The sequence below is a fragment of the Scyliorhinus canicula genome, chromosome 12 (assembly GCF_902713615.1).
Source record: "Scyliorhinus canicula chromosome 12, sScyCan1.1, whole genome shotgun sequence".
In the NCBI taxonomy this organism is placed as follows: Eukaryota; Metazoa; Chordata; class Chondrichthyes; order Carcharhiniformes; family Scyliorhinidae; genus Scyliorhinus; species Scyliorhinus canicula.
The window spans coordinates 5,928,551-5,955,462 of NC_052157.1; the positions used below are offsets into that span (position 1 = coordinate 5,928,551).

Genomic DNA, 26,912 nt, shown 5'->3' on the forward strand with positions numbered 1-26,912 from the left:
ATGAGGCAGCAATGCTAACCATTGGGCCGCCACCGTGTCGCCTTAGGGGGACATGAAGATGAGCTGAATCATAGACTCTTACACACAGAAGAAGGCCATTCAGCCTCTGCCGGACCTTTGAAAGAATCGTTCAATTTAAAATTAGGGCAGCACAATGGCACAGTGGCTAGCGCTGCTGCCTCACAGTGCCAGGGGCGCGGGTTCGATTCCAGCCTCGGGTGACTGTCTGTGTGGAGTTTGCACGTTCTCCCCGTGTCTGCGTGGGTTTCCTCCGGGTGCTCCGGTTTCCTTACGCAGTCCAAAGATGTGCAGGTTAGGTGGATTGGCCATGCTATGTTGTCCCTTAGGGGTTGCAGGAATAGGGCAGGGGATTGGGCCTAGGTAGGGTGGTCCTTTGAAGGGTCGATGCAGACTCGATGGGCCGAATGGCCTCCTTCTGCCGTATTCTATGAAGAACCAATTGTACCTGGAAAAACATGAAACCAACAAGTGATAGACTTACTCCGGCTGAGCACAGGAATCCATTGAAGCAGTTTCCCTTTGTAAGGCAGTGTGTCAAACTGGCTGCACTGCATCTGACGGAAGGAAGGCGACTCTGAGACACAAGCTTTGATGTTGCATATCCTGAATCTCTTCCTCTCTCCCAGACAGTACGAACCTCCATACTTTGGCCTGGAAATGAGAGATGGAGCACATCACCGAACACCCCACATGATCCATTACTGAAACCTGAGCACACAATCCAGGCTGGCATTCCAGAGGAAATGCTGAGGGAGCGTGACACACTTGGAGATGTGGATGAACCATTAAACTGAGGTCCCTTTTGCCCTGAAGTGGAAGTAAAAGATCCCATAGCAATATCACATAGGCGACCAGGGGAGTTCACCCAGTGTCTGGAATATTAATCTCTCAATCAACATCACTAAATAAAAGCAGATGATATGTTCACTATCACATTGCTGTTTGTGGGAGCTTGCTGTTCACAAATTGATTGATTGATTGATTAATTTGATTTATCATCACATGTACCAAAGTACAGTGAAAAGTATTTTTCTGCGGCCAAGGGAACGTACACAATACGTCCGTAGTAGACAAAAAGAATAATCGACAGAGAACATTGACAAATGATACATTGACAAACTGATTGGTTACAGTGAGGAACAAGGGGCCAAACAAAGCAAATACATGAGCAAGAGCAGCATAGGGCGTCGTGAATAGTGTTCTTACAGGGAACAGATCAGTCCGAGGGGGAGTCGTTGAGGAGTCTGGTGGCTGTGGGGAAGAAGCTGTTCCTGTGTCTGGACGTGCGGGACTTCAGACTTCCGTACCTTCTGCCTAATGGAAGGATCTGGAAGAAGGCAATGCCTGGGTGGGAGGGGTCTCTGACAATGCTGTCTGCCTTCCTGAGGCAGCAGGAGGTGTAGACAGAATCAATGTGGGGGTGGCAAGCTTGTGTGATGGGTTGGACTGAGTTCACCACACTCTGCAGTTTCTTGCGAAACTGGCTGTTGTGTGTTCTACATTTCAACAGTGACTACACTTCAAAAACGTACCTGATTGGCTGTAGATTACTTTGGGGCTGCCCAAAAACTGAAATGCGCTGTGGGCGTGATTTAATGGCCTCTTTGCGGCAAATCTGGTGACGTGAAAAGGCCACGGAATTTCACGTGAGGCCTCTCGCTTGAAACGCCGCGCGAGATTTAACATAATCCCACAAGATGTCGTGATCTAGATCTCGCCAAGATGAACATATCTAAGTGAGCCGTTAGACTCATTTGAATATGTCTGCACCGTATTCTCCCGGGGCCTGGGAACCAACGGCCACGCCTGGGAGACCTTGCCATGGTGGCATTTAGCAGTGGTTTCAACAAACGTGGACACCTGGGATGGTCTCTCAGGCCATTAGAGATCCTTGTGCCATCAGGCTCGGGCAGGGTGGTACCCTGGCACTCTCACTGACACCCAGGCACCCTGGCAGAGCCACTCTGGCAGGGTAGCAGACTGGTAGTGCCCAGGCACCAGGTTTCCCGTGCCAGGGATCGGAACTGCGGTGCCTTTCCCTTAAGAGGTGGGATGAGGGGGTGGGGGGGGGGGGGGGGGCGGGGGGGTGCCTGAGGACCCTGCAGATGGCAAATTGGGTGCAGGGGGGGGGGGGGGTGTTTGGAGGCCATGGTGGGGTAGCTGAGGGGGGTCGAAAGATCAGGGTGGAATTTAAAAATGGCACCCGATCCGCGAATACTTGCAGGAAATGATGCCAGTGCGGCCTTGACAGGATGTTCCTAGCCTAGGCTTATAAAGTCGGCCAAGTGCTGTTGAATAACGGTGTCACTCTCAAGGCCGAGAGAGTTAAATTACAAAGACGGGTGCATCAACCAGGTTTGCACTTCCTCGAGTAAAAAGCTGTTGAGACTCATCTGATAATTACAGAGCTGAGCTGGTTAGACTTTGGTTGGTTAAAGGTTATGGAATCAAGGTGGATAAATGCGGTTAAGATCCAGGCAATGGTCTATTTTATTAATAATAATAATAATAATAGCTTATTGTCACAAGTAGGCTTCGATGAAGTTACTGTGAAAAGCCCCTAGTCACCACATTCCGGTGCCTGTTCAGGGAGGCCGGTACAGCTTTGTTCTGCATTACAAGCCAGCGATTTAACCCACTGTGCTAAACCAGCCCCTGGTAAACAGGCTCCAGTGCCTGAATTGCCTCTTCTTGCTCCTATCTACTCAAGTTAATTCCAGGCTCTGTTCCACTCTGGTCATGATAAACGCACTCTCTGACGCTGAAGGTAAAGACGATCTCTCAAGGTGGCACTCCGCAACGCCTGAAACATTGGTCCCCATACCATGGGTATGTCATACCATGTTAGTCCCAAGGCAAACTAGCCAGAGTCACTGAGACCAGGGACCAGAGAGCTTAAACAATAAACCTTAGACTGGATTCCTGCAATGCGTACTTGTTTCCTACTTCTTCTTCATCATCTTTATCTACATCTTGCATGGATAGGACTTTTAATGTGGTAAAAAAATCCCAAGGCATTTTATACAAGTATTCTCGATCAAAATTTGACATTGAGCAACATAAGGAGGCATTTAGACAGGTGACCAAAGGTTCGATCCAAGAGTTAGGTTTTAAGGGACGGCTTGAAGCAGAGGAGAGTTCGGTTCAGGGAGGGAATTCCAGAGCTCAGGGCCTTGACAGAGGAAGGCACGGCTGCCAATGGAGGATCAATGGAAATTCAAAATGAGCAAGGAGCGCGGAGATCTTAACAGTTTGTAGAATGAAAGGAGGTTACAGAGAGAGAGGTGAGGGGGGGACCGTGGAGGGATTTGAACACAAGGCTGAGATGGAGCCTCTACATGTCAGTGAGAATGGTGCTTTTGTTGCTTTTTTGTTTCTGTTTACTGTGAGTAGGACGTCTAATTTTGCATCTACACAACACACAATAAACGTCTCCTTGCAATGTTTGCCCTTACACAGAATCTCCACTCAAGTTATTGCTGCATGCTATTGGGTGAATTACCACTTTGGGCGGAATTCTCCAATCCTTCCCGCCAGCAGGATCTTCCAGTCCCGCCGGGATCGACCCCTGCCGCGGGGCACGGGCGAGAAATGTCAATCGCCATTGACTTCAGCAGGGCTGGGAGATTCCGCTGGCAGAGACGGCGAGCCGCCTGTATCGCAGGAAAACGCGGCGCAGGGGGCTGGAGAATTCTGCCCTTTGGGAAGAAAGATATTCAGCATTTGTTGCCCATCCCTAATTGCCCTTGAACTGAGTGGCTTGTGCAACCATTCCCATGGGGGGGGGGGGGGGGGGGGGCGCAGTTAAGTGTCAACCACATTGCTTTATCATAGAATTTACCGTGCAGAAGGAGGCCATTCGGCCCATCGAGTCTGCACCGGCTCTTGGAAAGAGCACCCTACCCAAGGTCAACACCTCCACCCTATCCCCATAACCCAGTAACCCCACCCAACACTAAGGGCAATTTTGGACACTAAGGGCAATTTATCACGGCCAATCCACCTAACCTGCACATCTTTGGACTTGTGGGAGAAAACCGGAGCACCCGGAGGAAACCCACGCAGACACAGGGAGGATGTGCAGACTCCGCACAGACAGGACACATACAGGCCAGACTAGATAAGGAGGGTGGATTTCCTTCCCAAAAGGACATTTAGTGAACCAGATGGGTTTTTAACAAGAGTCAATGATAATTGTCCTGGTCACCATTACTGAGATGAACTTTCTATTTCAGACTTTTTTTAAATCAAATTTAAATCCCACCAGCTGCCATGGTGGAATTTGAACCCACGTCCCCGGAGTGTTAGCCCGTACCTCTAGACATTATTCCGCCGTGTCCCTATGTTAGAATGTAGGATACATGACAGCCAATTGTACACAGGAGGCTTCCACAAACAGCATTCTGATAAAGAACAAATATTTTAATGCTGATTTAGGGATAATATTGATCGGGACACCAGGGGAAAACATCCTTGCTTTAATTTCCAAATTATGGGGTGAGAGAGCAGGTCGGAGGGCTTCAGCTTGACAGGCAGTGAAGCACTCCCTCAGTACGGCTCTGCAGCCTCAGCGTGAACTTTGACCTCACATCCCTGGAGTGGGGTTTGAACCCAAAATCTTCTGGACAGAGGTGAGACTGCTGCACACAGCCCCCAAATAATCCCACTTCCCAGCAAATTTTAAAAGCCAGGCTATTAGCCAGGGGAACACTTTTAATTTGGGTTTCCAGAACATGGAGCTGGTTGCTGGCGATACATGTTTGAAATGAGGATACCTCCCCTTTGATGTAGAGAATCTAGAGAGCGTATCGGCCGTGCAAGTCACTGGTTAATTTATTAAAACTAAAGAATAATATTTCTAAGCTCAGAAATCTGCATCCTGATAAACTCTCCTATCTCAGAATGTATTGACTTGTTTGAATCCAATGCTGACCCAGGTCTGCCCTGTGTTGAAACATGGAGCTCAAAACCTTCACATTTCACTGGTGTGAAAACTCAGTTCAGATTTGAATGTGGAGATCATGGGCTTGCAGTGAACTCTAGATATCTGCTTCGTCACTTTATGTAATAACATTTTCTGTTTTATAGACGTGTAACACAGGGTCAGCATGGTAGCACCGTGGTCAGCTCTGTCGCTTCACAGCTCCAGGGTCCCAGGTTCGATTCCCGGCTTGGGTCACTGTCTGTGCGGAATCTGCACGTTCTCCCCGTGTGTGCGTGGGTTTCCTCCGGGTGCTCCGGTTTCCTCCCACAAGTCCAAAGGTGTGCAGATTAGGTGGATTGGACATGATAAATCGCCTTTAGTGTACAAAGAAAAGGTTAGGTGGGGTCACTGGGTAACGGGGATAGGGTGGGTGTGTGGGCTTAGATAGGGTGCTCTTACCAAAGGCTGGTGCAGACTCAATGGGCCGAATGGCCTCCTTCTGCACTGTAAATTCTATGATATGCTCTATGATAGCACTATACTATCCATAATATATTACAATTTCATGTACAGAATATATGAACATAAATAGGAGGAATCGGCCCCTTCAATCTACTTCACCATTCAGTAAGATCGTGGCTGATCTTCTGCCTCTACTCCACCTTCCTGCACTATCCCCATGTGCCTTAATTCCCTTGGCACCGAAATCTCTATTTACCTTTGTCTTGAATCTACTCAATGACTGAGCATCCACAACTCTCTGGGCTAAAGAATTCCAAAGGTTCCCAATCCCCGGAGGAAGATATTTCTCCTAACCTCAGTCCCAAACCCCTCATCCTGAGATTGGGAGCCCGTGTTCCAGTTTCACCAGACAGGGGGAGCATTTGGCCAGGACTCCCTGTCCAGTCTCCACCGCAATTGTCAGTCAAAGACACCACAGCCCTAGATGACCATAGGTTGTTTTCCCCTTTGGAGGTGGGGGGATAGAGCTGACTGTTGGTGATTTAACCGGAGGGTCACCGCACCTCAGGTGAGGGGGGACCGGCGCGGTTGGCCTCGTTCTACATCATAAATCAGCTGTCCAGCAACAGCAACAGCTCATACCGAAGATCGGTCTGCCTTTCTTACAGCTAAGACACTACCACAGCATGGATATTAATCAATAAATGCACTTATACATTATCATCTGCTATAGATAGATAGATAGATAGAACAGTACAGCACAGAACAGGCCCTTCAGCCCTCAATGTTGTGCCGAGCAATGATCACCCTACTTAAACCCACGTAACCCGTATACCTGTAACCCAACAATCCCCCCATTGACCTTACACTACGGGCAATTTAGCATGGCCAATCCACCTAACCCGCACATCTTTGGACTATGGGAGGAAACCGGAGCACCCGGAGGAAACCCACGCACACACGGGGAGGACGTGCAGACTCCACACAGACAGTGCTATGAATTCATGCCACGGTTAAGTTTTAATATTTGTTACTGATGAAACTTCATTGTTTTTGGGTGGGAGGGAAATGCCAAATGCGTTCGTTCAGCTGCATTTTTGGATGCAGGGGGAGTGTGGCCAATAACCAGAGCTGGCTCCCTTCTCCTCCCCTCCATCACTCATCCTTTCACCATTTGTCACCTTCCTCATCTTCATTAATCTCTCAAATTGGGATTACGGGATTTGAGGAAGATGAATCATAGAATCCCGATCCCAGAAGGAGACCATCGGCCCATTGACTCTGCACCGACCCTAGGTTAGGGGTGGGAAACAGGGAAGACATGCTCAGCTAAAATCTTCAAAATCTGTGGAGGCACCTGTGGCCCCTACCACCTCAAAGAAAGAGAAGTGAGTGCGCAGGGACACCACACCTCAAAGTCCCCCACCCAGTCACTCATCATCCTGACTTGGAAATACATCGCCGTTCCCTCGCTGTCGCTGGGTCAAAATCCTGGAACTCCGTCCCTAACAGCACTATGGGTGTACCTACATGGACTGCAGCGGTTCAGGAAGGCAGTCCACCACCACCTTCTCAAGGACAGTTAGGGTTGGGTTACATTTATGGCTTTGCCAGTGATGTGTACATCTCACGAATAAATAAAATAAATCATGTTTTAGCGAAAAACTCAACAGAATCCAGAAAATGGACTTCACTGATGAGATCTTGGAGAGACTACTTCTATTGGTGAAGGTTGGATGAAGAAAAGCGAATACAGAGATTGGACCTGATGGACTTCTTTAAAATTCTGAATGGGTTGGACAGTGTAGACATGGACTGGAGGATTCCATGCGTGGTGAATCCAAATTAAGGGCCATAAATACAAGGAGGGAGATAGAGAACCTCGTGGAGCGGTCTAACGACAACAATCTTTCCCTCAATGTCAGCAAAGCTAAAGAGCTGGGCCGGGATTCTCCCCGACCCGGCGGGGCGGGGGGGGTCCCGGCGTGTTGGAGTGGAGTGGGAACCACTCCGGCTAACCCCTCAATGTGAGGGCTTGGCCCCCAAAGGTGCGGAGACTTCCACACCTTTGGGGGCCAAGCCCTCACATTGAGGGGCTAGGCCCGCGCGGAGTGGTTCCCGCTCCGTCAGCTGGCGTGAACGGCCTTTGGCGCCACGCCACCCGGGGCCGAGAGGACTTCGCCGGCCGGCGTATGTCCGCGCATGCGCCGGAGCGTCAGCGACTGCTGACGTCATCCCAGCGCATGCACCGGGGAGGGGGGTCTCTTCCACCTCCGCCATGGTGAAGACCATGGTGAAGGTGGAAGAAAAAGTGTGCCCCCCACGGCACAGGCCCACCCGCCGATCGGTGGGCCCCGATCGCGGGCCAGGCCACAGTGCGGGCACCCCCCGGGATCAGATCGCCCCGCGACCCCCCCAGGATCCCGGCCCACGCCGCCAATCCCGCCGGTCAAGTAGGTGTTTTGATTCCCGCCGGCAGGAGAGGCTCGACAGCGGCGGGACTTCGGCCCATCGCGGGCCAGAGAATCGCCACGGGGGGCCCGTCGACAGGCGCGGCGCGATTCCCGCCTCCGCCAAATCTCTGGTGGCGGAGAATTCGGGACATGGCGGGGGCGGGATTGACGCCGGCCCCGGGCGATTCTCCGACCCGGCGGGGGGGGTCGGAGAATCCCGCCCCTGGTTATTGACTTCAGGAAGCAAAGTGCTGTCCACACCCCTGTCAGCACCAACGGGGCCGAGGTGAAGATGGTTGACAGCTTCAAATTCTTAGGGGTGCACACCACTGAAAATCTGTCCTGGTCAACGTTACGACCAGGAAAGCACAACAGTGCTTGTGTGTCCTCAGGAAACTCAGGAAATTTGGCATGTCCACACTGACTCTTACCAATTGTTACAGATGCACCATAGCAAGCATCCTATCTGGCTGCATCACAGCCTGGTATGGCAACTGCTCGGCCCAAGACCGTAAGAAACTACAGCGAGTCGTGAACACAGCCCAGTCCATCACACGAACCCGCCTCCCATCCATTGACTCTATCTACACCTCCCGCTGCCTGGGGAAAGCGGGCAGCATAATCAAAGACCCCTCCCACCCGACTTACTCACTCTTCCGACTTCTTCCATCGGACAGGAGATACAAAAGTCTGAGAACACATACTAACAATTTCAAAAACAGCTTCTTGCCGGCTGTTACTGGACTCCTGAATGACCCTCTTATGGACTGATTTGTTTTCTTTACACATAGACATAGAATTTACAGTGCAGAAGGAGGCCATTCGGCCCATCGAGTCTGCACCGGCCCTTGGAAAGAGCACCCCACTTAAGCCCCACACCTCCGCCCCATACCCGTAACTCAGCAACCCCAACCAACCCCTTTGGACACCAAGGTGGCCAATCCACCGAACCTGCACATCTTTGGACTGTGGGAGGAAACTGGAGCACCCGGAGGAAACCCACGCACACACGGGGAGAACATGTAGACTCCGCACAGACAGTGATCCAAGCCAGAAATCGAACCTGGGACCCTGGCGCTGTGAGTCGACAGTGCTAACCACTGCGCTACCGTGCCGCCCACATCTTCTCTACTGAGTAGTACAACCCTCCGTATGCTCACCCGTTGCCTGTGTCTATGTATTTACATTGTGTATTTATGTATGCCCTATGTTTTTTCATGTATGGAACGATCTGAGCTGTACCTCAGTGCATGTGACAATAAAACAAACCCAAATACAAGATAGTTACTAATAACTCCAATAGGAAAATAGGAGAAATTCCTATACTCATTAGGAAATAGTGGGGTAGTGGTAAGGTCACTGGACTAATAATCCAGAGGGCAATGCACTTGGGGCATGGGTTCAAATCCCATCATGGCAGCAGGTGGAATGTGAATCAATTCCCGCCTTGGGTAACTGTGGAGTTTGCACATTCTCCCAGTGGCTGTGTGGGTTTCCTTCCACAGTCCAAAGATTTGCGGGTTAGGTGGATTGGCCATGATCAATGCCCAGAGTTATGGGAATAGGGCGGGGGCGTGTGCCTAGGTAGAGTCCTCTTCCAGAGGATCAGTGCAGCCTCCATGGGTTGAATGGCCTGCTTCTGAACTCTAGGGATTCTATGAATTTGATTAATAAATCTGGAATAGAAAGCTAGTCCCAGTAATGAAACGAGCAATTGTTGTAAAAACACATCTGGTTCACTTAATGTCCTTCGAGGAATGTCCTCTCGGGAAGGAAATCTGCCATCCTTACCTGGGCTGGTCTACCTGTGACTCCACACCCACAACAATGTGATTGACTCTTAGCTGCCTTCTGCAGTGGCCTAGGAAGTCTCACGGTAGCATGGTGGTTAGCATCAATGCTTCACAGCTCCAGGGTCCCAGGTTCGGTTCCCGGCTGGGTCACTGTCTGTGTGGAGTCTGCACGTCCTCCCCGTGTGTGCGTGGGTTTCCTCCAGGTGCTCCGGTTTCCTCCCACAGTCCAAAGATGTGCGGGTTAGGTGGATTGGCCATGATAAATTGCCCGTAGTGTAAGGTTAATGGGGGGATTGTTGGGTTACGGGTATACGGGTTACGTGGGTTTAAAGTAGGGTGATCATTGCTCGGCACAACATCGAGGGCCGAAGGGCCTGTTCTGTGCTGTACTGTTCTAAAGTTCTAAAGTCACTCAAGGGTAATTAGGGATGGAATACTGAGCTGAACAGTGACGCCACAACCCATGAAACAGAAAAAGAAAATTCAAGAGAGTGGTTAGAATGCAGAACTCGGTGCCACGGTAAATTGTTTAAAATTCGGTTAGACAAGCACATGAAAGAAAAGGGGACAGAAGGATATATGGTGAAAGGGTGAGTCAGTCAAGGGGGATGGTGAAGAATCATGGGGAGTATAAACACCAGCACAGGCGAGTTGGGCCGAATGGCCTGGTTTTTGTATTTCGTATTCCAGGTCATTGTATTAAAGGATCATGTTCCTGGGAATGCGAGGTTTCAATGGGTTTTTTCTTCTTAAAAGTATCTATGATTTTAACTTGATCATCATATTAGCCAAGGCGTTTTGTAATTTGAACTCAGCATTTGAGTTACAAAATGAGCAGACTGCATTGAAAATAGATCGTATCATTAAGTGACTCGCCACAGCAATTGTGCCCGAATATGAATAAAACATAGCAGAAAGAAATTAGTTTTGAAAGAGACACGGAGAGTGCTCCTGCAGTGACTAATTACCCAGAGTAAAGGCATTGTTCAGAAGTCATGTAGCATCGTTTCATCCCAGTGAACCTGCTACTGTTTTGGGCTTTCAGTGCAGGTGATACAAGAACCTGCAGAGTTACAACAATTAACAAACTGATGGACTGGTGGGAGAAAATAATGAACTTGCATTTCTATTGCTGTTTGCTCACCCGTGCAATGTTCTTCCTTTCTAACTGGGAGGTGACCCCCATTTGAACGCAGCTCAATTTTCTTTGATCCATTCATGGGGAGTGGACGTTTCTGGCAAGCCCAGCATTTGTTGTTCTTCCCTAATTGGACAGAAGTGATTTGCTCGGCCATTTCAGAGGGTATTCAAGAGTCACATGCCACATGTTCGATCCCGGTCCGGGTCACTCTCCGTGTGGAGCTTGCACATTTTCCCAGTGTCTGGGTAGGTCTCACCCCCACAACCCAAAGATGTGCAGGATAGGTGGATTGGCCACGCTAAATTGCCCTTTAATTGGAACTATTTTTTTTAAAAAAGACTCACGTAGGCCAAACCAGGTAAGGATGGCAGATCTCCAAAGAGCATTAGTGGGTTTTTATGACAATGGTTTCATGGTCATCATTAGACTTTTAAAAAAATTTAAAGTCCCCAATTCTTTTTTTTTTCCCAATTAAGAGGCAATTTAGCGTGGCCAACCCACCTACCCTGCACATCTTTGGGTTGTGAGGGTGAGACCCACGCTGACGCGGGGAGAACGTACAACTCCACGTGGACAGTGACCCGGGGCTGGGATCGAACCCGGGTCCTCGGCGCCGTGAGGCAGCAGTGCTAACCACTGCGCCGCCATGTCGCCCTATCATTAGACTTTTAATCCCAGATTTTATTGAATACAAATTTCACAGTCTGCCATCGTGGGATTCGAATCCGGGTCCCCGTAGCGTTACCCTGGATTTCTGGATTATCGGTCCTGTGACAATATCCCTATGCCATCACCTCCCCTAATCTGGGTTTGGAACTTTACATTTCTCATGCCTGCCATGAACTATTATTGTGCCAGCAATTTCAGAGCCTCTCTATGAGAAAATGAAGATGTGCACCGAAGCTCACAACAAAGAGAAATGGACCAGCTCCATCAAGTACTTAATGGGAATTGATAGCTGGTACTCACCTTTTGTGTTCAGTAAAGACAGGAATGAGTCAGGACAAGCTATTAATATTTAAAATATTCACGCAGATTTTGATGATAAAATAAGAGCATTTGAAAGATGTTTTCTATTATTAATGTGAAAATTGACCAGCACCTTGTGGCCATGAATCCCAGATGGTTGTAAATTGCTGAATGATTTGCGTTGCCCTGCCACTTGCCTCAGAAAAATTACATCTCACTTTTCACCTCCCTGCGAATTTCATAAAGTTGCTGCATTTCCACTTCAAATATCCCACAGAAAGATATGTCTTGTATTTAAGAATGTAAGAATTCATTTTAACAATACTATATATTTAAATGACTGCTATTCAACCTCTCTTGCCCAGAAAGTAAACATTTGTAAGTGTGGGGTCTCATTCCTTCAGGTTTTGAATAGTTTGATTTCCTAAAAGAGATTTGAAAAAATTCTCCTTTCTGTCTCTTTATCCAATTATCTCTCTGATTCGCTCTCTCCATTGAGATATCAAATTTACTCTTCCTCTGTTTATTTCTCAATCCTGAAATCTCATTGGTTAGGGAGATATAGGGCGGTATTCTCCGCTCCAGGGACTAAGTGCCCTCGCCATGGTGAACGCCGTCGCGTTTCACGACGGCGCGAATAGGTCCCGGGCACGACCTATTCTGGCCCCGACACTGGCCAATCAAACTCATCTGCAAATCTGTTGGGTTGTGGGGGTGAAACCCACACAGACACGGGGAGAATGCGCAAACTCCACACGGACAGTGACCCGGGGCCAGGATAAAACCCAGGTCCTCCGTGCCGTGAGGCAGCAGTGCTAACCACTAACCAGTGCTAACCACTGCATCACCGTGCCACCCTGAATTACTTATCATTAAAACTTACTTTCATTTTTCAGTTAAAAAAAAATAGATGTACAAAAATGGAGAGGGCATCTTTAAAATGGTAGTTAAATTCGACTGGTGCTCTGTGAAGGTTACCCCTCACCCACTAATACTGCTGTGAATCTTTGCTTAGAAGGGAAGAGATTATGGGATGATTTGATAGAAGTGTTACAATAGTATGAACAGTAAGAAGTCTTAGAACACCAGTTGGACTTTAACCTGGTGTTGTAAGACTTACTGTGCTCACCCCAGTCCAACGCCGGCATCTCCACATCAATAGTATGATGGGAAGGGGCATCATAAATTGGAACAGGCCATTTGCATGGTTGAGTGTTGAAAAACCAGAGGTTACAGATGTTAAATGCAAGGGATTTCAAACATACAGTACAGGGAAAGGTTTTCATACAGATGGTGAGAAATTAACGATCAGAGTTGGTGACTGATTGCAGAGACCATTTCAACATTCACAACAAGGATCCATCGATTTGACCGCACCGAAACAGGCCATTGGCTTCAAATGGTCTATGTCAGCATTTCTGTTCCACACAAGCTTCTCCACCCCCCCCCCCCACACTTCCATCTCACCCCATCAGCTGACCCTTCTATTCCTTTCTCCCTCGTGTTTACCCAGCTTCACCTTAAATGTATCAAAGTTATCCACCTCAACCATTCCCTGTGGCAGCGGGTTCCACATTCTGCCCACTCCGCACGGTTCTCCTGAATTCCCCCCCCCCCCCCCCCCCCCCCATTGGATTAATGACTGGGAAGAGAGTAGGTGTGAGGGATTAGGACCCCTGCTGGTGTGGAGGCCAAATATCACCCAAAACATTTCCATGTAATTCTGTGTATGTAATTCACCTGAAGACGACATTCAAACCTGACTCAGCAATGCCACAAAAGATCATCCGGTACAAATTAAAAACCAAACTGCTATTTCCTCAAACAACTTAAATATAAATAGGAAAAGCAGTCAGGTGGGAGATGTCACACACAACGGGAAACCTCTGGTGAATAAGTGTGTAGCTAACGGGGGCGTTCTTTATGTATTTGTACTTGGTACGTGGGTGTCACTTGCAAAGCTAGCATTGCAATGCCCATCCCTAGTTATCCTTGAGACAGGGATGGTGGATCTTCTTTGTGAACTCCCAACATCCCCTCCCCCTGCCTGCCTCAGCACAACTCTTATCCCCTCTGCCCAAAATCTGCAGACCCAGGATCCCAGGATTAGCTGGGCCAAGTTACCTGAGGGGACACAAATCAGCCTGGCAGGCTGACGATGATAATGGTGACTTCCACTGTGGACAAATACAGAATTTTCTCTTGAGGAAGGGGCAGTAATTGAATTTACCGAAAGCACATTTTGGCTTGGCAGATGTAGCTCAGATGTTTGGTCGAGTCAAATCCGTTATTATTGGGGATGTTGAGGGGATTTATACTAAACAAGGCGGACAACTGGGACAGAAGTTCAATCACATTCTCTACTAACATAACCGTTACCTTCAGCCATCGTACAGCACACTGCCAAGAAACATAAATAACCTTTTTTGTAGGACTGTATCACACTACATCATCTTCTTTTCCGGTATATTCTATTGACCACCCAGATTTTTCCATCTGTGTTTAATTTTAGCGTTTGACTATTAATGACTAGAACAGATGTGTTTAACCCTTAATGTACTCTGCAGATTGTGGTGAGGATTGACTCTCGGATTTGATTCCCAGAAATCGCTGCATCGTCAAGGTTTCCATCTTTCGGATGAAACGTTAAACTGAAGACGGGGGGGGGGGGGGGGGGGGGCGGCACGGTGGCGCAGTGGTTAGCACTGCTGCCTCATGGAGCTAAGGACCCGGGTTCGATCCTGGCCCTGGGTCACTGTCCGTGTGGAGTTTGCACATTCTCTCCGTGTCTGTGTGGGTCTCACCCCCCACAACCCAAAGAAGTGCAGGGTAGATGGATTGGCCATGCTAAATTGCCCCTTAATTGGAAAAATAAAACTGAGGACTCTAAATTATTTCAGTTGTTTGAAGGGATGTTAGCCCAGTGTGCTGGTTTAGCACACTGGGCTAAATCGCTGGCTTTTAAAGCAGACCAAGGCAGGCCAGCAGCACGGTTCAATTCCCGTACCAGCCTCCCCGAACAGGCGCCGGAATGTGGCGACTAGGGGCTTTTCACAGTAACTTCATTGAAGCCTACTTGTGACAATAAGCAATTTTCATTTCATATGGGTTGAGTCGCACCCTCGAGGAAAAGCAGTGAATGCCCCTGAGGATACGAGCAAGATTCCTCCTTCAATTAATTCCATTGAGAACACATTAACTCATCATCACTGCTTGTGGCATCTTGCTGTGTCACATTTACCCAATCTAATACAGGTATTACTCCTCAAAGTATGTTTGAGGTATTTCTGAGATAATATGCTTTTTTCCCACACAATTTCTACATGTTTCTCAGTTATGACAGGTCACGAATATATCGATGCTAATCTTATGGGAGATGCATGAACTCTCGGAACAATATTTAACCCACTGTGGAGCAATATTGAACCTGATGTCTTGGCAATATTGAACGATGAACTCAAGTGGAGCCTAATAAAGAGATTCTGATAGAATAGAGTCATAGATGTTTACAGCCTGGAAACAGGCCCTTCGGCCCAGCTTGTCCATGCCGCCCAGTTTCTATCACTAAGCTAGTCCCACTTGCCCGCATTTGAAAAATGAAATGAAATGAAATGAAAATCGCTTATTGTCACGAGTAGGCTTCAATGAAGTTACTGTGAAAAGCCCCTAGTCGCCACATTCCGGCGCCTGTCCGGGGAGGCTGGTACGGGAATCGAACCGTGCTGCTGGCCATACTTGGTCTGCTTTAAAAGCCAGCGATTTCCAGCTCATATTTGGCCCATATCCCTCTACACCCACCCTGCCAATGTAACTGTCTAACTGTTTTTCAAAGGAAAAAATTGTATCGACCTCTACCACAGCCTCCGGCAGCCCGTTCCAGATGCTCACCACCCTCTGTGTGAAATAATTTCCCCTCTGGTCTCTTTTGTGTCTCTCCCCCTCTCACCTTAAACCAATGCCCTCTAGTTCTAGACTCCTCAAACATAAAAAAAAAGGAAAGCAACACATTACGAAGCGATGACACATTGACAGCTTGAGATGGCTATTCAATCCAATGATACTGATCGCCACGGTTTATAGCCAGAATAGATGCCAAGGCGCGATTCGGCTCATTGTGAACGGGATTGCATTGAAAGCTTTATGGAAGGCACTTATTGCGAAGACAGCTCCGGGTTTCACAGCCCAGACCAGGAGCAGCTGAGAGACGAGCTTGTTGAAGTAAAGAAATAGTAAATGAAAAGAACACATCAGATGAGGACAATTGAATGGCTGGCCCATATCGCTGGGATTCATTAATAATGGCTCGAGCAGAAGAATGATGGGAGTTCTAACCCTCTTGAGCATGTTACAGCCTCGGAGTGCATCACCCAGTGCCTCCTCCCTGTGTCTCTTTTAAGTTTACCAGAATTACGCTGCCTGGAAAATATCACTTATTTACTTTCCTGCTGTTACCTTGGAAACCAGAGCCGTGTCAGATGGGCAACTGTTGCTGCCATACTACAGAAACACAGCTGCACACTTTGCTAACATGACGAGAGTTATAAATGGAACCCTACAGTCAAACAAACTGATAAGTAAGTAAACTGCTTATAGTTTATGAGCAGCAGAAATGAGGGGGGACAAAACATCCAGTAATTCTCAGATGACAAGGCAACAACACTGTTGGATTCTGTTAAATTCACAATTAATTATCCATGAAATGTTATGGTTAGGTAAGGTGGATGTTTGGGTCACTCACGTTATAAACTCCAGAGAAAAGCAGCCAATCTTGATCTCACAGCCCATTCAATCAGAGTTCAGTCGCTGAGTCTAAACAAAAACACTGGCGGAATAGAAAATAGGGGGAGGTGCGTCATTGAGCCATCGGGCTGCGAATGGGGGGGGGGGGGGGGGGGGGGGGGGGGGGGGGCAAAGTCATCATCGGTCCTGGAGCAGGCAATCCAGGGTCTTAGGCTTTGGTACTCCAGGGTGGGGACCAGAGGGTGTGAACAGAAGAGGGGGTGGGGGCGGCATTTGATCCGAGAAGGAGCCACTCCCTCATCATCAAAGGGCATCTTCTAAAAATCGAACCTTGCCCTCCTTCTCACCTTTTGAGGAACTCTGTTTTAAAAAAAATCAGACTGGCCACATTTGATAACAAACCTAATTTTTAAAAAAATTTAGAACACCCAATTTTCTTTCCCCAATTAAGGGGCAATTTAGCATGGCCAATCCACCTACTCTGCACATCTTTGGATTGTGGGGGTGAAACCCACGCAGACACGGTGAGAATGTGCAAACTCCACACGGACAGTGACCCAGAACCGGGATTGAACCTGGGACCTCGGCGCCGTGAGGCAGCAGTGCTAACCACTGCGCCACCGTGCTGCCCCCAACCCATAACAAACCTAACTGACGCTTGATTAGTTATTTGATTTTGGCGATCGCCCATTCCTTGTACTGTGGGGGCGGGCTCGGGGATGGGCAGGAAGCTGGTAGGGTGGGCAATCCATTTGTGAAGGTAGCGAGGACCAAAGTTTAATCACCTCATTTTAAAAAAAAACTACAGGCACGATTGAATGACGTCATCGCACCCGACCCAGTGACACAACAGGGCCGTTAAATCTCATGAGAGGCCTCGAATGAGATTTGCAACGCTGGGAATGCCTCGCAAGGTCAAACAAGATTTTGCGAGACATTGCGATCTGGATCTCACCCTCGCTGATAGTACAGTCCTGAGCCTGCATTACATTCTCTGAAGTGGGGCTTGAATCCACCATCTACTGATTCAAGAAAGGAAAGAGCTACCAACTGAGCCAGGGCTGATATTTCAGAGTATGTCGGTGAATCGGTACACAGCTTCACATTCATAAGGACATGTGAACAATGCTAACGAGAGGTCCGTGTCCTTTCAGGTTCTGCATAGTCGCCTGATTGTAACACATAATTGCTTCTTAACTGATTCCAGCGTTGCACTCAATCCACGTGTTATTATTCTTTGTGTAAAGACCTACCTGACGCATGCCTAACGCTATCTTTTATTTGTCCCTATTGTTGAAGTATGCTCCACATAGAACATATAGAACATAGAACAGTACAGCACAGAACAGGCCCTTCGGCCCTCGATGTTGTGCCGAGCAATGATCACCCTACCCTACTCACCCTACTCAAACCCACGTATCCACCCTATACCCGTAACCCAACAACCCCCCCTTAACCTTACTTTTTTAGGACATTACGGGCAATTTAGCATGGCCAATCCACCTAACCCGCAAATCTTTGGACTGTGGGAGGAAACCGGAGCACCCGGAGGAAACCCACGCACACACGGGGAGGACGTGCAGACTCCGCACAGACAGTGACCCAGCCGGGAATCGAACCTGGGACCCTGGAGCTGTGAAGCATTTATGCTAACCACCATGCACCTTTCTAATCCAATTTCTGATCCTATTCACTTCTTCAAGATCGACTCTCAGTTGCCTCTCACGGAGCTGAAAAGGTCTGAGCTTTTCCTCGAATGTAAAGGAAATAATCCTGATCTGCCCTCCCCCCAGGGTCTCCATTCTGTCTCAATGACTGAGAACTTGACACAACATTGGAGCATGGAATTGGAAAACTGATACGTTTGGAACAGCATTGTCTGATACCGGAAGAAGCTAACGGCCGCTAGCCAAGACATCCAGGAGAATCATAAAACCTTACTTACGTTGGACTGTTGCAGTGCCTCTCTGCGCTCTGTACTCCTGCGCTGCAGGTTCGGCTGCACGCGGACCAAGAACCCCAGACTCCCCAGTTCCCATTTGTACTCTCGGGCTGCTGCTCTGTGGATATGCAATCTCCATCGAAGCACCACTGCAGGAAGATGTGGATATTACATTTCCTTCGCATCAAAGTAGGAATTGTTAAAAGTGGGAATGTATTGTTGTCTCCATTGCTGGCATCTTAGGCTCCCAACTCCGATACAACCAAAGCACCCATTCATATAGCACCTTTATGATTGTAAAGCATCGCAAAGTGCAACACAAGAGTATTATCCAACCGAATCTGACACCAGACACATTAAAGAGATATTAGGACAGGTGATCAAAAGCTTGCTCAAAGAGATAGGTTTTAAGGAGCATCTTAAAGAAGGAGAGAGAGAGTTAGGGAGGGAATTCAGAACTTAGGCCCAGGCAGCTGACCGCAGTTGTGGGGGCAATGAAAACAGGGCTGAATAAGAGGTAGAATCGGAGGGGAACAGCGATACAGAACTGATCTTGTGAACCCTGACCCAACTTTAGAGAAAAAACTGCTGCTTTAAAAATCCTTGAAACCCTGGGCGTGGATATTGTAAAATCGAATTTTACCCCACTGCACCTTTGCCCAATCACACAAAATCAACCCACGCTATCTAGTGTGACATTTTTATCTCTGTTGCCAGCACCTCCACAATATCTCAGAATGTTGCTGACCATTTTGCGTTAGTCAGCCCAGGGTAATGGGAAGCTTTCTTCGGTTTTTGATCTCTGCACTTCTAAACTCCGAGTAGAGTCCTCAACCGTTCCTCATACGACAAGCTCTTCATTCCAGGGATCATTCTTGTGAACCTCCTCTGGACCCTTTCCAAGGCCAGCACATCCTTCCTTAGATACGGGGCCCAAAATCGCTCACAATACTCCAAATGGGGTCTGACCAGAGCCTTATACAGCCTCAGAAATACATCCCTGGTCTTGTATTCTAGCCCTCTCGACATGAATGCTAATATTGCATTTGCCTTCTTAACTGCCGACTGAACCTGCACATTAACCTTAAGAGAATCGTGAACAAGGGCTCCTCAGTCCCTTGTGCTTAAGATTTCCAAAGCCTTGCCCATTTAGAAAATAGTTTATAGGGTGCCATTGAATGGGGGGAAAAAAGAGGCCCCTTTTGCCCGCATTAAGCAGGGTGTTAAATGCCACCCCGATTCTCGCCCCCCCCCCCCCCCCCCTCCCTTTCAGCACCCTACCACAGCCTCGGGACCTCCTTAATGCCCCAACGTACCTCTTTGAGGTAGCTCCCCTCACCCCACCTCATAAGGGAAATGCATCCCCATGCCTGATGTCTGGCATGGGCAACCTGGCACCCAAGCACCTTGCCACTGCTAGCCTGGCACCCTAGCAGTGCCCCTGCCCAGGTGACACTGCCAAGGCTCCAGGCTAGCAGCGCCAAGGTGCCCAGCTGGCAGCGGGAATGCCAGGGTACCACCCTACTCAGAGCCTCGGTGCCTCCGATGGCCTGGGAGATCCGCCCGGTGCGTTACGCCTGGTTTACGTTTGGGTCGACAGTGCTAAATGGCGCCATGGTGAGCTCTCCCAGGTGTGGGCGTTCGTACCCAGGCCTCGGGAGCATCAGGGGCCAACATATTAAAGTGAGCCTGACCTACGCTACCTTTTCCTCTGCATTTCTTTGTATGATGTTGTTATGGTCTTAATTTCCTTCACCGACCTTCCATAGAAACAGGTGGACTGGCCTACTTGGTGCACCCTAATGGCCAATTAATTTGAGAGTAACATTAAGCACAGCCAGACATTGCTCATCCTCTTGATTGGGTTGGAAGTTCCTAATCAATGAAAGAGGTTAATTTGGTTGCAAACGTTACCTTGCTGTCTCCACATTTGGTACCATCCACAGCAGCATCCAGCTTGGAGTGGCAAGTATTTCCAACGGTGCACCACAGCGTGTTGCAGACACTCTGTCAGCGAGACACAGGCAATTATTACACTCAAAGCAGCAACTCACAATTTTATGAGAGTCCAGACAAACACTCACTTCTCCCCAGAGAGGACAGAGAAGTGTTAACAGAGGATGGTCCAGGGATTTACGGCGTTACTCATCCCTAGCTGCCCTCCTGAATATCCCCACTCCCTCCCATCCCCCAGTCCAACTTCCATGCTGGAAGTTTGCGCCAGATATTGGGGTCCTTTTTTGAGACCAAATGGAGCCAGAACGGCAAAAAAGGCACAAATTCCGGGTTGACAATGTAATCGAGTGCTGAGGGAGTGCTGCACTGTCAGAGGTGCTGAGTTTTGGTTGAGGTGTTAAGTTGATGCCTCAAATACCTTCTCGTGCGGATGTGAAAGACCCCATGGCATTATTCTGAAGACAACCTAGGGAATTCACCCTGGCTGGATGGCCAATATTTATCCCTCAACTAAATTCCCTATATTACAGCCGTGACTACGGGCGCAATCCAATGGCCACACTGTGCCAGAAAGGCAGCTCGCCACGGGGCAGTGTGGCCGTTGAAAGGCGGGAGACCCCGCTCCCGAGATCTACTTGGCTTGCAAGGCCTCACAAGATACAACGCGATCTCGCGAGACGTTACAATGGGCGGGACCATGTTTTAGAAAATCTGCACGTTAAAGCGAGGAAGCTAGCCTTACACTAATGAGCCGATTCCCGAGATACCTGAGGTTTTGGGAATCAACCCCTTTGCCTAACCTTGGGCGAGTGCCATTGGTACTGATCCCCACACACCGAACGGCACTCATGGGGGTCTCCAAGCTCCATGTCCTTTGGTGCACTGGTGCCACCCAGGCACCCTCCCAGTGCCAGCTGGGCATCCTGGCAATGTCACCTGGGTTCCAGCCTGGAATTGCCAAAGTGCCTGGGTGGCACTGCCCGGGTGCCAAGCTTGCCCGCCTGGGGAGGTATGGGGGGGAGGCCGGGGACCCTCTCACGTTGCGTTTGGGCGTGGGGGGAGGTTGGGGATTCTTTCTGGGCCTCAGAGATGGGGGTGCCATTTAAATATGTCGTCCCGATCTCTCGCTAAACTGCGGAGTTCTGGCAAGTGGAGCTCTCCATGTACAAAATGGGCCTTTGTGCAGTCCCTGTTCAGGCCCCTTATTCAATGCGAGTCGAGTTGAATAGCCACGTGTTTCTCGGTATTGCGAGCGCCGGGAAACATGCGACTACACGTGCTCGCTAGGGGACTTGGTTCCCTTTTGGGAAAATCGCGTCCTGAATTCAGGAGTATTGGCCGGGAAACACTTTGCATCTATAAATACAAGACTTTCATCATCTTTTATATCGGGTTGTAAACCACACAGGGTTTTGTGCCCTTTCGACTGGCACTAATTACCTAATCCCGGAACTAGGTTCAGATCCTGATTTTTGGAATTGCAAAGGGCTTACATCCATGTTGTCGCAGAACACAGATTGTGCTCCGTACTGTAGCCGACACTGGTGATTGACGTCATACAACACTCCCGGTGCCACGGAGGGCAATTCAACGGCTTCCTTGGTGGGTAGATCATCCAGACACAGGCCCCAACCACGGCTGGAAGTGACAACGAGAGAAAATCAAAAAAAAAAGCGTATCAATAAAACACAAAGGAACGGGAGAGGCTTTAGTGATAACGGGGGGGGGGGGGGGGGGGGGGGGCTCGAGAAGAGAAATAATCCAAATCAACCGTTCATTCTTGCGGTTTCAAAACGCAAAAGACTGATGTCCAATTTTCATCTAATTTCCTCTGAAGTGGCTGGTGTGTCCTGGAGGCAGGAGATGACGTGGGTCACTCACTATCCTGCACCTAACCAGCTGTGCAAGCTGAGACTGCAATTGCCAACATACTATCCCACTGTGATGGGCCTCACCTCTGATCTCTCCTGAAGCCTGCAGCAACAGATCAGGAGCAGGAATTCTAAATGAGTTTCCACAAATGAGAAGGTCCATAATTGTGGCAATTTAGTTCCCCCACCCTCCAACACCCCCTCAACTGGGATCAGCCAGCTTATTACTGACTGGCCATCTGAGCTGAAGTCATCATGATGTGTTCAGCGGGACACTGGGTTGGGCTAAGAGATGGTTTCTCAATGTTCCCGCTATAGTTCATGTTAACACCCCTACAGGGACAGAACTTGTACTGCATCCGATTCCCCTCCAACAACTCAGAGTGTGAGCTATCTAGGTGATGAGGGGGCGGAGCTTCCTCCCCATTGGAGGAGCTCCCCCCAGGATATAAACCCCGACCTGGGGGCAGGTCTGGGAGGGAGATCCTGCGGGGAGTGGAGCGATGTTGTGACTAGCGTGTAGTAAAGAGTACCCTGACAGCCTGGCCTCTTGTGGAGTCTTTGTCTCCGTCTACAACAGTTCACTGCATGAAGGGCGCCTCACCAGTTATGGGCGATGGCAGAATGCACAAGAGCAAATAAAGAAACAGCTTCAATAACTCCATGGGTTTGTCGAAAAACACCAAGCAAGCTATTGTAGTTCTCCCTCTTGGTTCCCAAACAGGAGCACATTGAACATATCCTTCAACCAACACCCAGCACAGCACACGACCCAAGGAGAGAGGCACTTACTCGAGAAAGCGGGTGATGTATTCCCTGCTGCAGCGAGACCAGGTGAGTGGGCTGGTGTCGTACAGGAGCTGTGGCGACATGATGAAAGGTCTTTTCCCGATGGGCTCGCAGTCATTGCCGGTCCCGTCATGTTGTATCCCGAAGCTGAAGTGCAAAAGAACGAGTCCCAGGAAAGTAAGAAGAGGTCCAGTGAGTCAGCTCGGAGAGTAATACCAGAGCTAGACACAGTGCAGGCTGAGGAGGTACACTTTCAAAAAGGCTGCATCTTCCAAAACCTACTTCTTTACTTGATCATGCAATGTGGGTGTTGCTGGCAAGGTCAGCATTTATAGAATTTACAGTGCAGAAGGAGGCCCTTTGGCCCATCGAGTCTGCACCGGCTCTTGGAAAGAGCACCCTACCCAACACCTCCCCCTATCCCAATAACCCAGTAACCCCACCCAACACTAAGGGCAATTTTGGACACTAAGGGCAATTTATCATGGCTAATCCACCTAACCTGCACATCTTTGGACTGTGGGAGGAAACTGGAGCACCCGGAGGAAACCCACGCAGACACGGAGGAGAATGTGCAAACTCCACACGGACAGTGTCCCAGAGCCGGGATCGAACCTGGGACCTCGGCGCCGTGAGGTAGCAGTGCTAACCACTGTGCCACCGTGCTGCCGCCCATCACTAATTGGACTTGAGAGGGTGGTGGTGAGCTGCCTTCTTGAACCGCCGCAGTCCCTGAGGTGCACGTACATTTGGAGGGAATTGCGGGTCGGAGCCTGCAAGCAGATTGAGCAGTAACTTTCAAGGGGGGGGGGGGGGGGGGGGGGATCATCTGCAAGGTAGCAGGGGACGAGCAAGGGGGTAGGGCAAATGTCAAAGAGCTGGCATGAGCACAGAGGCCAAATGGCCTCCTGTAAGATTCTATGGGCGGGATTCTCCAGTCCTGCCCACAGGTGGGATGTTCCAGTCTCACTCAAGTAGAGACCCGGCTTGGGTTCCCCGACAAAGGCACGGGTGAGGAATGTAAATCGGCATCGACTTCGCTGGGAAGAAGATCCCGCTGGGTGCCGATGGAGAACCATCTCCCCCATGGAAAACCGGAAGGCTGGAGAATTCCACCCAAGGATTTTTGCTGTAAGTATCTGTTGACTGTGGGACATTGGGTAAGGGCAATAAAGGAATCTGGGACAATAAGGCAATATCTTTAATAAAGGTTGGCAGTATTGTGAAGTGGACCAGTAAGTGGAATAATTCCGATTGGAAAAGGGGATATGGAGCTGCTGTTTAGCACAGGGCTAAATTGCTGGCTTTGAAAGCAGACCAAGGCAGGCCAGCAGCACGGTTCAATTCCCGGACCAGCCTCCCCGGACAGACGCCGGAATTTGGCAACTAGGGGCTTTTCACAGTAACTTCATTTGAAGGCTACTTGTGACAATAAGCGATTTTCATTTCATTTCATTAGTTCCAAACAGGGTGAGGGAATTGATGGAAGTATCGAAGGGGAGGTCATCACAATATTACAGTAAAAATCTGAATTTGGTTCAAACCCATAACCATCAACTGTACTTCGTCCAAATCCATTTGCTAATTACACCTGTCAACATCCTGTTGAGATGGAAGTAAGCAACAGCTTCACTGACAGACCTTTTCCATTTAGAATCTGGTACCAGCAATAGTTTCAGACTTGCTTCCAAATGAATGCTGGGAATGGGTCAGAGGCTGGGTATCCTGCGGTGAGTAACTCACCTCCTGACCCCCCAAAGCCTGTCCACCACCTACAATAATTCCGATTGGAAAAGGGGATATGGGGCTGCTGTTTAGCACAGGGCTAAATCGCTGGCTTTGAAAGCAGACCAAGGCAGTCCAGTCCAGCAGCACGGTTCAATTCCCGTACCAGCCTCCTCCTACAGGGGTGTAGTGGAATACGCTCCACTTGCCTGGATGACTGCAGCTCAAAGAACATTTAAGAAGCTTGACATCATCGAGAACCAAACAGCCCGCTTGACTGGCACCCCTTCCACAAACATTCACTCCCTCCACCATTGACGCAGTAACAGCCGTGTGTACCATCGACAAGATGCAGGAACTCACCAAGGCTCCTTTGATAGAACCTTCCAATCGACCATGCCATCTAGAAGGACGAGGCCAGCTCATACAAGGCAATGCCACCACCTGGAGATTCCGTTTAAGTTACTCACCAACTTGACTTGGAAACATATCGCCGTTCCTTCACTGAGAGTTGGTCAAAATCCTGAAACTCCCTCCCTAACAGCACGGTGGGTGTACCTACACCACAGGGACTGCAGCGGTTCCAGAAGGCGGCTCAGCACCTCCTTCTCAAGGGCAATTTGGGCTTTATTAGCAACACCCACATCGCATGAACGAATCAAAACTATTCAATTTGCATTTCAAGAACACAACAGTCTGTTTTTGTAACCGAGAATTATCCAGTTCAATGAAACATGCATAAAACATGAGTGACTGCAACAGGATCATTTATCAAAAAGGCATCAGAGAGGAGGTTACACAAACCACAATATTTTGGGTGAGACGTTCACGCTAACGGGATTTTAACACCTGCCGACGGCACGGCCCCTCCACAGGTTTCCTGACAGAGTGGAGTGGATTCAATAGGAAATCACATTGAAGGCAGCGGGTCCAGATTAACCCACCCTCGGACAACTGAGGGTCACCTCGCACCGCCACGAAACACACCGCGGGGAGATCAGAGGATCTCGCCCACTGTTTTTCAAAGAATATATAAATACTATACTGGGTGCAGAGAGAATGAGACTACAATTTAGTGCACAGAAATGAATTCCTGATCCTCTGCCAGTCTGTCTGACTCTGATATCTCAGCATTAGAGCTCCTCCCTCATTTTCAGTCAAACCTGGAAGCACCGTAGCTCAATAAAGATACATCTGTAATTTAAAAAATATCTTAATTATATGCCTTGATTTTAATGTACTATTTTTTTTTATTAAATGGGAAATAATTGGTATCTCGTGGTAATTGCAGTATAGCTGTTTAATCTATTGAAGTAACTGACATGAAAGTAATTTCACATTGCAACATATTGGAAGGAGTCCTCACGGTTCATGGGTGGAAGAATGGTTTAATTTCAGCTGTAACTGTGGGAGTGAGTGACAGGCTAGTATCCAGGCTAGGGATTTCGAAAGGGCAGAATTTCATGTGAAATGTGTGCACTCAGCAGGTGGAACCGGAGGTGGGCTGTGGTTCCTGGTCCCACCCGAGATTAATTCACAATTGCGACGTTACGCTGGATGGCCACTTTCACAGAATCATAGAATTTACAGCGCGGAAGGAGGCCATTCGGCCCATCGAGTCTGCACCCTCCCTTACAAAGAGCACCCTACTCAAGCCCACGTATCTACCCAATCCCCGTAATCCAGTAACCCCCACTTAACCTTTTTGGACGCTAAGGGCAATTTATCATTGCCAATCCACCTAACCCGCACATCTTTGGACTGTGAGAAGAAACCGGAGCACCCGGAGGAAACCCACGCAGACACGGGGAGAACATGCAGATTCCGCACAGACAGTGACCAAGCTGGGAATCGAACCTGGGACCCTGGCATTGTGAAGCAACTGTGCTAACCACTATGCTATCGTGCTGCCCCGAGTAACAGCCAGCGCGAATGGCAGCAGCAATGGACCCGCCGCGAAGTTTAAAGGCGGCATGTGGAGTCCTCGCTGCCTGCAGAATGGCCAGCGCTGGGAGACGGAGCAGGTTGGAGGGGGGCGGGGGGGGGGGGGGGGGGGGGGGGGGGGTCAGCAGTGTCCACAGAGTTTCAGACTGTGCTGAGCCCAACACAGAAAGCGCTCTCTCCAA

The 26,912-nt window shown here is 49.1% G+C and overlaps 1 protein-coding gene across 1 annotated transcript in view; it reads right to left on the reverse strand.

The window, feature by feature from the left end:
* The window catches only part of LOC119974820 (A disintegrin and metalloproteinase with thrombospondin motifs 7-like), a 194,993-nt gene that overhangs the window by 116,171 nt on the left and 51,910 nt on the right, over positions 1 to 26,912 (reverse strand). Inside the window, exons 7-11 of the mRNA XM_038814090.1 lie at positions 23,065 to 23,208; positions 21,895 to 22,039; positions 20,360 to 20,452; positions 18,449 to 18,594; positions 503 to 672 (exon numbers count right to left, since the gene is read on the reverse strand). Of these exons, the coding sequence (XP_038670018.1) occupies positions 503 to 672; positions 18,449 to 18,594; positions 20,360 to 20,452; positions 21,895 to 22,039; positions 23,065 to 23,208 (698 nt within the window). The remainder of the gene's footprint in view (positions 1 to 502; positions 673 to 18,448; positions 18,595 to 20,359; positions 20,453 to 21,894; positions 22,040 to 23,064; positions 23,209 to 26,912) is intronic.